The 13,511-nt window shown below is 32.6% G+C and overlaps 1 protein-coding gene across 1 annotated transcript; it reads right to left on the minus strand.

Annotated features, from left to right (window-relative positions):
- Positions 1 to 10,492: 10,492 nt before the first annotated feature.
- LOC139906622 (piggyBac transposable element-derived protein 4-like) lies at positions 10,493 to 11,485 on the minus strand. Its single transcript, XM_071891801.1, has one exon. It carries the CDS (start codon positions 11,483 to 11,485, stop codon positions 10,493 to 10,495), a length of 993 nt encoding a protein of 330 aa, XP_071747902.1.
- Between the last annotated feature and the right edge of the window lie 2,026 nt (positions 11,486 to 13,511).

The raw sequence follows: 13,511 nt of genomic DNA on the forward strand, positions 1-13,511 counted from the left end.
TTTTTATGAACAAGTAAGTAGCTCCAATCCTTACACCTATTTAACCGTATGTTGTATAAGAAAAAAATATGAATGAGATGAAATGAAATAAATGGCTATGCAGATGGATCCAGGAACAAAAAAAAAGGTTGGGATAATGTGAAAACCATGTGACAGAATATTTGTTTTTTTTTCTATGAATTTCAAGTGGTTTTTGAGGATGGGTTGAGAAAATTTTTGGTATTACATACATCACATAGAGACCTTCATCAACCCTCTTTTAAAAAATCTCCTACAATAGGATATTAGAAAACGGAAAAATAGCTTTACTGCAAGATGGCACCATTGTGCTTTGCTATATTAATAAACAAATAAGAAAATAAGCCACTCATAAACAAAAGCAAATTATTCCAGGAAATGTTTCGTTGGCATATAGCGAGAACCATAATTCATAAAACAGAATTCCCAAACAATGGACAGTTATATAGATTATATTGATCAACTGATACCCAATCATACAGAAGTAGACCGAATCTAAAGATACGTAGTTGGTTGGGGGCCCTAGTTATTCAACCGTAAGAAAAAATAACTTTAGTGAGGATTATGAATCTCTTATTCACAATAGTGTTCAAATGATTTTCTAAATATCCAGTATCTACTCCTAATCAGCAGTGATTTTAGCCATCGAACAACGTTTCGTTTTCTGTATACCTCCGTTCGTGAACATTATTTTTATAAGGCAGTTTGTTTAATATTTATCAAATATTCATTATTTTATGGGAGTTTTTGGATTAAAATTAATTATTTGATGAGGTTACGTGTACTATATAAAATATTACATTTATGTGGCTACTATTGTAATCCCATTGCAAAAATTAGGCTCCAAGAAATCAAAAGGAAAAACTAAGGAACAACTTTTAAGCCAAATAGTTAATTACATTCGCTAAATCTCAATTAAAAATTGTTAAATATATTTTTAAAAAGCATAATTAAAGAATTGCATATAATTTAATTTTATGTTTAAGGAGCACATTGAAAAATAATGGTGCTAAAATGTCGATTCAATTTTTTTTTATAAATCTCGGAGTGTATAATATCCCCGTTCACTAAAAGAGTGAAAAGCAATTGAAAATCCACAATATTATTCAGGAAAAAACAAATAACTTCTCAACAATAAAAAAAAAACACGGATTTTATACTGGCTTAGTGTAAATTCAGCTAAGCTCTGCAATTTAACATGAAAAATAATTTTTTATAAAAAACAAGGATTCTAAATTATTTTCTATAAAAAATAAGGATTCTAAGTTATTTTCTTAAAATAAAAATTCAAAATTTGTAATTAAATTCAATAAAAAAATGGAATAGAGCGTCCCACATTTATCTTCACCAAAGCAATAGTAAAATTAGCCATGATTCTAATATTAATTTCTTAGGATATTGTGTCTTCTACCATTTTGCATTAGGGTATTTTCTCTTAAAGCCATTTTTCCTCAAGGATAATTCCCCGTAATATATAAATAAATGAGATTTCTACATCTATATTGAATATTTTATAAATCAAAATATGTAATGTTTATTAATATCAAACAAATTAAATTGTTGTTTTCTGTTGAAATATTGATAGAATTACGCTCTTGCCAAAAATTATGCATGTGTGTCAATTCTGAGTCTTTTCCAATATGAACATCGCGTCTAAAAAAAATAATTAATGGAGAAGTAATTAGAACTTTCATGTCGTTGTGGGGCTTTTTATTATTCTTATTATACTAATTGTATTACCACCTATTTGGTTTCTGTTTTGAACTCAATACATAGTCAGACTTCAATAGTATGAATGCATTAGAATTTTGCCGCATAATTCCATCATTTTTTCTATAGAAAACAACCATTGCAAAATATCCCGGAGAATAATAGTTTAAAACAAAAGTATTTAGCAACAATATTAATTTTCCTTGATATTAAAAGCACTTTGACTGTTATATTAGCTCCCACGGCTTTTAAGATAATCTCTCCACGATTGTTCTTTCTTACGAGGAAAAATGGGTTTTGAACATAAGGTTAATTTCAGATTCTCATTTTAATCCGTTTGTGAAAAATGGAGCTATAAAAATTATGTCAAAATTCAAACCTTGTCAAATCTTTTTAGGTGCCCATTATAGCCTTGAGTTCCTACAAAAATGTTATTGGCATTTTTTTCTTCCTCAATACTATTGCATTTCCGGTCAACAATGAATCCAATCATAAATAACTTATCTATGAATAAGAAAAACAGATTCCCGCCAAACTACTTTTCCATTGTACTGTGTGTCCATATTAACATAAGTTGAATGTAATAGTAATAGTACAACAACTGTCCATCAAATGCAACAGTACCCTTATAGAATCAAGCGAACTTAAAAGAACAAAAATAAGGACACATAAAGATTAAAAGAAGTATTTCTTGAAATGGAAAAAATATATAACATAGTACAAACGTTATGAATCTTTTGTGTACAAAATGCAAAGGAAATAGAGATGACAACAGTGTTGCTCCCCCTACGTCCATTTTTACAAAGTCCCTGGATCACTCATATTTAAGTGTAATATGAGTTTCTAAATGGACGCAAATCTTAGTACAGTTTAGGGATTATACATATTAAAATAAAGCAATCTACTTTCATCTTCCATTAAAAACATTGAGAGATTGCAGAGGGTAAATTCTCTTGGAGTTTTAATTGATTTTGGCATCATCTCAGGGGTGAAAGAGAAACAGAATACAATCAGCTTACAAATTAGTTGTTTGTTTGTTTGTCATCCTTAAATTTATAACTATATTTTCTTTTGTTTTTTTAATCAGACAAAAAATAAGTGTAAGGCAAGGAAAATGCAGCATATGTCTAAACTTGTGGATGGTGAAATTTTTTCAGGGAAGAATATATTCACTCTTGATCAGATCATAATCCACCAAAATGAAAGATTCATATTAAGATCCTCCGAAGAGGTTAAGGGGACATTCCGAACAAATCATCGACCTGTACAGATAATGCACCTCGAGTCGTAGCTAGTGTTGTGTCTGTCCTTACTTAGTACCAATGACTACGATACATTCCACTCCACATCTGCCGATAGAAATATTCCTAAGACTTGACTGGACCGAATAAATCAGGACAGACACAACACTAGTCGTAGCGTCAGATCATAAGAAGATGGACCCATATTTCTTCAAATATAATGAAAAACTCAATGGTAATGTATACTACGTATAAGATTTTTAACTGGACTGTCTTGTCAAGGTTAAAATCCCGATTATCTATGAACTAAGAATGGGGATCCATCTAATAAATCTCCCAAGGCCCAAAAGTTTTGCATGAAAAACTTTTTTCTCTTTCTAGGACAAGTACGTTTGGCTCCTTCCTCACCAGATCTCAATCTTCTAGACTACAGTATGTGAAGCATTTTGTTGGCCAAGGTTGCTGTGGTATCTCACCACAATTTAGACGAGTTGAAGGCCAGTATCATTGAGCACTGGAATCAAATGTGCAAGGAATACATAAAAAAAATAGCACTAAGTTTTTTTCTCGTGTAGAGAATGTGATTGTTTCTAAGAGTGGTCACATTGGGTAATGGTAGTCATTACATAGATAAACATTTTGTAAAAATGACATATATATATATATTCCATACTTTTTCTAAATTATTAAATTTTGAACCCACGCCCTGTAAATTATCAAAAGAAAATTAATGCAAAAAAAAAAAAAAAAAAAAGATTATGCAACTCTAAATAGTAAGGCTCTTATCACAGAAAAACTGATCAATTAGAAAGCTTTAAAAGTGCATCGCTTATGTGGGGTGATAATTTACTATACTGAAATAACATTTAAAATTCCAACTGATTATATTTCAACTTGGAAATTTTTCTGGAGCTCTAATAAAATTTCACTCTCAGGTAGACATTTGATGATTTTGAATAAAAATCTTGCGATTTTAAAAAGTTCAAATTTTAAAATCAAATTAGTTTTTGTTTTAATCTTGTGCTGTTTAATTTGTAGGTTCTTTTTCCCGAATATCTATTGATTTTTATCTAATCTCTATCATTGTTTTATTGCAATTTGTATCATATTTGTGATTTACTTGAGTGCTCTGTTGTAACCAATTTCCTTTTTTTCTAGTAAAATAATGTTACTAGTTTAGTATACGAATAAAAATATATGATACATTAACGGGTTCCAATTTTATTCATCACCAAAGGATTGTTTCGAGGAAACAGCCTTATCACACAGACATCAACCAGTACGATGTATACTTTCTTTCCTTTGTTGAAGTCTCTCATAGGTGCCAGAAAAGGACCATTGGCATACATATGTTGAACGGCAATAACAATGAAAACTTGGGTGATGAAGTTGTCATCAATAGAAAACGTCAAATTTTATTTAGCTGTATCTCTCTACTTTTGAATTGATTTTGGTACCCCTGATGTATCTACTCTTACAACTTGTTTGTAATATGTTCATTGAGTTGTAAACTTCTTGGCCAATGAATGTCATTGTAAATCGTAAGTATTTTGGGCATGTAAAAAAGTCCCAAAAATTAACGAAGCAATCTTGAAAATTTGCAAACTTTTGAGAGGAGAGCAGATTAGTTGAACTGACTTTATAATAGATTAGAAACAATCAGCCAGGAGATTAAGGAAATATACAAATTTCTAACTCCATATCAAGTTAAAACATGGACAGGAATTGCACTGTGTCGTCGACCCTCAATTCTGCTTTAAGTCCAATGAGGACTTCCATTAGACCTCCCCAAAATATCATCAAGATTACTCTATACTATTCATGAGTACACACAATCCTAGTTACCCTTTGCACATAGATTTTCTCTCTACAAGAATGAAGGAATAAGAATAATAGCTTTAGAAATTAAAAAATTTGCCAGTAACAACAAAATTTGCTCACTAAAAGTGCTTAGGACTTACAACCCTATCAATGAATATATTCCCTGTAATTAACTAAAAACCAATTATAATTTCGGTCTTTTTTTTAAATAAAGATTGAAATACAAAATATGCGATAAAGAATTATTGAATTTGATCTTCCATAAAGTTGAGGGATGGATCCATAATCACTGACAAAATTTGATTTCTCAAAAAGTGGACTCTTGATTTATAGAGAAGGAGATTAATATTTTGAAATTAATAAACTTAAGAATAAAGTATAATTGATTCTTGTATTTGTTTATTAGAAAAAATAATTATTTCTTTAGAAAGTATTTTGGATTTTGCCTTACTTCATTTATTTATGTTTTCTATTTTAGTCAATTTTAACTAGGGACATTTGTCTTTCATAAAGCTGCAAATTTCCTGAATTGATAGAAAAAAAAGTGCCTGGATTTTCTGGAGAGGATGTAAAAAGAGAAATATATCCGGAGAAAAGAGTCTGATTGGTCACTTTAATATAAACGCCTTTCAAAAGTTTTGGGACTGATACAGTCCCGTTATTAATTTTAAGAAGACGTTCGAATCGGACACAAAAGTTGTCCCATACAAAGATGCCACTCCTTGGGATTTATCCCAAGATCTGGGGATATTGACGTTACGTGAGGGATTATTCGTATTAAAATGCCGAAATCTTGGGATTTTATACATGCAACAATAATGGATTACTCTCATTTGAGTAGATTAATTATATTTTTAAACTTTGTTTATCAATACATATTAAGAGTTGACTTCTTGTTTAGTCGTTTCAGCTTGTTCATAATTCGTTCTCGTTTCGTATGATTTTCACTGCAGCTAAATATTATATTTTATAAAAATAAAATATTTTTTTGGAACATGTTAGAACTGGAATCCTCCTCGGTAATGACGAAGCTTGAACAGGGGAATGTTCATCAACGATACAAAGATACAAAGCTTAAAGTGCATACATAAAAAGATTTTCTATACTTATCAGCAGATATTATTGAAGATAAAAAAGTATATGAAATTTAACTGATTAAAGTTGAGTTTTTAACTGTATTAATATTCTGTGAACTATTATTGTTTTCTTGGGATTTTAGTGTTGATTCTTGGGATTTTAGGGATGTTATAAAATTCTGAGGTGCACGCTTTGTCCCATCAAACAATTTTGGATAAATGACGTTATCATATGTATCTACCCGTTTTATAATCATAAATCAATCTTCTATCATTTTAATCAGTCTTAACTAGATCTTAATCTGTTCTAAATTAAAAATTATCCGAAAATATTCACGTGTTTTTTATGATTCTCACAGTTTTAATTAACGAATTAAATCGGTTAAGTAAAACACTTTATGTATTGTAGAGGATGCTTTAAAATTTGGGACTTTTTCAAGGAGGTTAACAGGAACGAGATTAATTTTAAGTCCCGTATTAAAGACCGAAACAACAATACTACAAAGTATATTTTTTTATTTGAAAAAGCCCGGGAAATCCACTAATTTCTTTAGTACTACGAATGGATATGTTGTTCTATAGTAACCATTGCAAATTGAGTACATTGTATACGGTCTTATTGCTGCTGACTATACGTACATAGGTTATAGGTACATCAGAAAATGTTCCTTCCTCGTTTCAGAGTCAATGAACCATAAAAATGGAGGAGAAGAATAAACAAAATGAATGAAAAATGGGGATTTTTACGTTATATTATTATTATTATTTCAATCAATGGAAATTATTACTTTTTTTTTTTTACAAATAAACGTACCTACATATTTTTCCTCTTTATATATATCTCTCTCTTCATTCATTTCGATACGGTTTACAAGTTTACAATTATTCTCAAGTCTCAATGAACAGAGTTATTTCCCCTTATAAATCAATTATATAGAACATGGGTCATTCAATAGAAAATGTATTATCGAATTTTTTCCCCATCTTATTAAGATAAAATTTGGTATGTCAAATTTAACTATTACTGGGAAACTCAAAAATGAAATTTCAGATATGTAAGTCAATCTACGTCTGATTTTTCAGTTGTTTTTTTTTCAGTTTGAATTGACTAAAAAATCGTCGTCAATATCTTTGTGCTGGGATTGTAGTGGTTAAATTACTTATTTGATGTATATAACTAGTGATGAAAATCGTGTCTATAATGGGCATGGTTAAAAAACGACGATAAAACGGAGACTCCAATTCATTTATGGATAGAGTGTGTGATGCCCTGGAGAGTATAAGGAGGGAAATATGGAAGACTCGTTCCCATCTACGTACCCTTAAGGCCTGTATTGGTAAAAATAAAAATATTCAAGTCTCAAACATTGTAAAGATGCAATTACAATCATAAAAAATAAAAATAGTGTAACTTGTACAATCTGCTTGTAGAAATTGAAAAAGTGTTTCATATTATCACTATTATACCGTTCTAAATGCGTCGGTATCCCGGTACCACTACCAGAAGGGGTATACGAATCAACCCTTGTACAAACTTTGTACTAAAACTCTAATTGTGTCATCTCTTCCTTTGTAGCACAAAGGAAGACAAACCATAGAAAACAAGGTTTATAAAATCGATTTCTCCATAAGTAATGATACAATAAGAGCACTTCTAGGAAATGACAAAGAAGTGACTCCATTTACTCTATGGTTATGAATCTGAGAAATAAACATGTATAAGAATATTGAATTAATTAATTTCGTGTAGGAGGTAACTACTTGTACAACATAAGTAGTCGTATTATGTAAGTAGTGTATAAAACAACTACTTGAACAGGAGAATTGAGACAAAGTTAATAATACAAGATTAGAGAGCAATAATTTTCAGTCCTTAATGAAACTTTATATGACGTCATTGCCACCCCAAAATTAGGAATATAACGATAGAGAATAATGTAAATATAGTGTTAATAAATAAGGAATTAATTGAAAAAAAAAACAATTTAAATTACTACATATTTTTTATTTGTAATGTATTACATTCAATCAAACAAATGCGCCCAATGTCCTCAATATAACGAAAGAAAGAGAGAAACTTACTTCATAAATGAGTTTGCTCTACAATTGTCTTGCTGTCTAGCCTTGATCTAATAACGTGTCCATAATGGGCATGTTAAAAATCCAAAAATCAAAATGGTATTCCTGACAATTTGAAGAATGTTTTAGAGGAAATCAACTACAATCAGCTGTGACAAGGGATGAGGGGGAGAAGGAAATAAAGAAGGAATATGGGCACCTTCATTATCAATCACAGCCTTTACACGTCGTCTGAAGGCCATGCTCTTCTGACAAGTTGTCACATGCAACCACTATGGAGGACTTCAGTGAGTCCACATATGGGTCTGAGATCCTGTTGGTTTCCCTCTCCAAAGTGCCCCATATAGAAAAGTCCAGTGGGTTCAACTCTGGTGAGGAAGGGGGCCATATCTCTTTGGAAAGGAATCGAATGTTATCTGTGCAGAACCTCTTGAGAGAGGCCCTGAGTCCACACGTAATTACCCTCCGTATAGTTTATCTTCAGTTATGGCAAGAGGGTGTACCTAAGCACCTTATACTAGGCATTCTTCCCAATTTTCTATCCAGCCTTGAAAAGGAACGGAGGCATCTTCTTTGTATCAGAGACCACAACGCCGAGGGCCATTTTTTGGCCCAGATATTTGGTGTGGGCCCTCTTTTTTGTTTCTACAAGCCAGTGATCGTTCCGTCTTTGTGAAATTGATCAACTGTGAAAATCTTCTTGTATGAGAAAATTTTCACAATTGACCAATTTGCCTTGTTCCATGTTTCTTGCACCTCTCGAGCCTCCTAGCTTTCATGCCGTCTTTCAAAAGGTGGCGTTGGGTCTTTGGGAAAGAAAATAATACACAATGGCGCTTTATGGCCCTTCATCACATCAACTTCAGCATCTGGAAGATCTGAGATGCGCTGCCGTTTTGCTTGTGTCACGCTCATGATAATAAAATGACTAAATGATTAGTATAGTTTGTTTATAAAAAGGACAGCGGAAACAGAATTTCAAAAATATTCACTAAACTTTTTCATAGTATTGAGAGAAAAAAAAACATTAATTAACAGTCCAAGTTTTGCTGCTCTACCTTGTATACCTAATGAAAGTACTCGTATATATATATATTTTTTTTTAAATATTGATTGATTGCTGATTACGTCCCTGGCTGATGTCTATGATGACAACATTTAGTAAAAAAATCGTATGTGGGACAGCTTTTGTGTCCCATTCAGAGGCGTCCTTAAGATTTGATACAGAAAATTCAGAGTTTGTGACAAGTACATCATTAAAAGTTTAGGACTGAACAATTTAGAGAGTAATTTTTGTTCTGTTCCCTATGCTTTTAATTGTTATTATTGTGTACCTATATGTGTGTTGTATATACAATAAACGAAGAGGTAATGAAATTCTATATACTTAATAGGGTTAAGAAACTAAGAATACTTAGTTTAATCGGTTTAAATAGTATCTTTCGTCGAGCCCTCATGGGTGTATTTCCGTTTTTTGTTTTTTTTGTTGTTTCACATTTGTGTCATAAAATTGTGGAGTAAATGTCGTGTCGATTGAACATGATACGTAAAGAAATTTAAGAGCATTTTAATGGGTCAAACGTTTTAGGGATACATTTTTATGTTGTTGTTTTTCTCAAATAGTGACGGAAATAATAAAGGGACTACTCTGCTTTTTGAGAATTTACGATTATCAAATAGCTAGGTGACAATTAGGGCTGAAAATTTGTTTAAAAAAAGTAGCCATCTATTTTTTTTAATTTTCTAACCCATAAAATTTGTCACGTAAGACTTAAAGATCATAAAATAAATGTCCTAAATGAAATTAAATGTACAATCAATGAGTTGTAAAAATTAATTGATTAAAATTATTGTCGGAAAATGATGATATATTCTTGTTGGTACTCTTTTAAAGAAATGTTAAACTATAACCAGTGCACAAAAGTACTTCATAAATTATTCATCGAATCATCATTAGTCATGAAGGATGGTGGAAGGGAGGGGATCATCAGATATACTAAAGCTGGACGTTTGTAAAATATCAAAAGCGTTTTTATCGATTTTTTTTTTTTTTTTTTTTTAAATTAATATATATTGATTATTGTTGATTAACTGCTAAGCCCTAATTGAGTTCACTTCTCCACTGCTGCTTCCCTGAGCATCTAGAAATCCTCATAATATCCCAAAATATACCTTGGACCTCAGGTTGCACTGGTAAAGTAATGGGACTCAAAGGAGTTTAACCCTTGGGTTGTCTTCATTTTCTGTACACAGCTTTTGCCCTTTGGGTCAAAATGACCCGTCTATACTTTGCTATAAAATTATTGGACTTTTTTGAATATTTTAAAGACTACAATTCAGTTTGCCAGAAGGACCACTTTTTAATTCACAAAAAAATATCATTGAATGACTGCTTTTACCCTGCCCAAATCAACTTTATAGCTAAAATAATAATAAAAAAATATGGGAAAGCAATTTTTTTCTATTTTTGTTTTCAATTTTCCTCTAAACAATTATAAATACTTACAAAACAATGACAAAATAATAGAAATAGTAGAATAAATTCATCTATTGAGCACATGATGAACAGTATGATAAGGAACAGCCTTTGCATATGTATTTATTGCATTTAAAACATGTATTATTCGTCTTATTGTCCTTCTCTTTAGGGCAAAACTGGCATCTTTTTCTCTTGCTTGCTTTGAAAGTAGAAGTTGAGGCTTGATCATCAGGTCGATCCGGAAGTCTAGCACTCTGAAAAGCTTTCACAATCTGAGCTGAGGCCTCTGTTCGGTGGACGTTTTTCCTTCTTTCAATGAGTGAAGCTACAAGTGCCTTTCCTAGCTGTTCCAGGAACACTCTTCTCTTGTGGCTCTTATGAGACATCCAGGTCGGATTGATCTCTCTCCAAATTACAAAGGCATTGTAAGAGGAAACGTCAATGATTTTGTGAAAGATGGCCAGGGGCCAGCGGGAAGTCATCCTTCTGCAGCTGTATGCTCCAATTACCATGTCTAGATTGTCCACACCTTTTTTGTTTCGATTGTAGTTCATAATTATGATTGGCTTTCTATCGTCACGATCACTAATGCTCCCGTCTATGTGAAGTGTGCTTAGAAGAACTACATTTTTGTTTTTCTTCGGTAAATAAGAAACTAAAGTGGTAATGGGTGTGAAGGCAAATTTTGATGAGAAGACTTCTCTCTCTTTTGATGCAAGCAGTGCGGGTGGGAGCTCAGGCTTGTTTTTACGAACCGTACCAAACATGGTAATCTTCCTCTTCAGGAGCTGTTGCCCGAGTTGATAAGAGGTAAAAAAATTATCACAAGTCACATTGTTACCCCTCAGTCCCTCGGTCAGATCAAGTACAACACGCATCCCTTGGTTTTTCTCTGAGTGTCCGTCGGCCAACTTTCCTGTATATACATGGATTTTCCGAGCATAACTTGATTTGGCATCGCAAGCCACCCTCCTCCAGCCGTCCTCTCCTTCCAGTTCGGCATTAGAGTTTTCCTCAAGAATGAGATCGAAAGCTTCTTCAGAAATATCACGCACACTCATATTGAAAAAATGTAAATGCAGTGAATATTAAAAAATCAACCACCTTTATACCCCCTTGAAATGCACAGACAAAGAACAAATATTGCATTGTCATTATGCTATTACGCATAAGAAATTGCGTATTAGAGAGACTAATCAAACAAAGAAACATTTTTTATTACGCAACTACTTTTGTAACTTTCAATTCTGTTAAAATTTTATCATGGGTCATTTTGAACCGGAAGACAATCTTTGTGCATTTTTTTGTACTGCTTACACAGAAATTTTTTCTGCGATTTTTTTTTTAAATTTTTTAAATATTCGGGACAAGTAAAAAAAAATCAGGCCAAAAAAACGTTATTTTATTGGTTTTTATGGTTAATTAAACTATGGGTCATTTTGACCCGAAGACAACAGGAGGGTTAAACTGCAATACTATCCCATTTCTAAGCACCACGTAACCCTTCCAATATGTTAGAATACACCCCTGCCTACGGATTGTGCAGGTAAACTGCTGGACCCGCGGTAAGCGGCAGTATGGGCCGGAGTCCCATCCTGCTGAATACATACGTGGCCTTGTTGGATTCTTCATGGTCTTGGTGATCTATGTGACCACATTTTCTTCAACACCACCAAGTAGTTGGCCGTGAGTAACCAGTATCCAACAGGAAACCAAATTGGAGTTTTTTTTTTTTTCAGTTGATGCTACAGCCCCCAACATCATCACAGAGACCGGATATTTGATCTTAGTGACTATCCTTATGCTGTTGTCAGCCTTGCCAATGTATGCCACTCGATTATTTTGCTTGTTGTAACGGGATCAACGGTAAAGGTCTTTTCATCAGAGAAAAAGATTACCCGGTTGCTGTTGTGCTTCAGATCGTTCAAGAGTTGTTGAAATCCCAAAAGACGGAGTTCTTTTTGACATTGGGAAAGGAGTGGCCTCTCAGTTCTTCTAAGTGGCCTTCCTCCAGCCTTTCAGATGGCCTTGCCCACCGTAGACCGATGCAACTTCTTTTTCTTGGCGTACTCTGACATATTCATCGTTTGGGTTGATCTTAAAGGCCTCCAAGATGTATTCAGTCATCACTTTGGTGGGTTTTCTACTTTTGGGTTTGCCCTTAAGGTTGTCCCCATCAGCCTAAAGATTTCTGACCCGACAGACTATGGCTTAGCTGACGTATAAGGCCTTCATGATGTCCGAGGTGATCCTTTCGGAGTGGATTAAATTACTTATGATGGTTCTTCTTGCCTCCATCGCAACATATGCAGAATTCTTGTTTAAAAAACATGTAAATCAATCAAAGGCTTAGAATCTGAGTTATTCAAAAATAATCGGAACTTTAAGATTTAATCAACAACAACTATTCAAGACTGTATTTTTAGAAGGTATCATTACTTTTTCTACAGCCGATATTACCCAGACTATTCATACGAAATGTTGTTTCCCAATTAGGGCTGAGCGTTTTACTTTTATTAGTTTGTAAACTATGTGACAGAGAGTGATGTCGTCATGCAGAAAGATTCCCTAGATGATAATATTCTTTCATATAAATTATAGCTATGTTACTCACATAGAGGGCCCAGTTAATTTTTATGTTATTGAAAATTAAGAAGGAATACCCTTTTTAATTTATTTATTTTGGACTCCAAGCCACAGACTGTCACAACACATTACGGATAATATTTTTTTTAGCTTATTCATTCCTTATTCTGCATGTATGATCGAGGAAAACACATTTATTGATACAAAATAAGTTTTCATTTCTTCAGGAATCTTGTAATTCATAGATTCATAATTAAGTTAATGATCTTATATCTTGCCAAGTTCAATAGCTTAGTTCTTAATCTTTCATTCTGTGGAATGATTTTATAACCATTAATTACAAACTAATTGACATTATTAACAAATACTTTTGATAATTTAAAACGTTCAAATATAGTCCAAAATGACGATATCTCAAATATTTGATTTCAAGTCTGAGTCCTTAAATATTTTAGTGAGTCCAGCCTGAGTCTTCAGATTTGCTTGGAGCTTATTTCAAAT

Source organism: Lepeophtheirus salmonis, chromosome 1 (assembly GCF_016086655.4).
Source record: "Lepeophtheirus salmonis chromosome 1, UVic_Lsal_1.4, whole genome shotgun sequence".
NCBI classification, from domain to species: Eukaryota; Metazoa; Arthropoda; class Copepoda; order Siphonostomatoida; family Caligidae; genus Lepeophtheirus; species Lepeophtheirus salmonis.

What these genes read in the sequence shown, in the direction of transcription:
- LOC139906622 (XM_071891801.1), bottom strand. Translation starts at nt 11,485, where the DNA reads ATGAGTGTGCGTGATATTTCTGAAGAAGCTTTCGATCTCATTCTTGAG.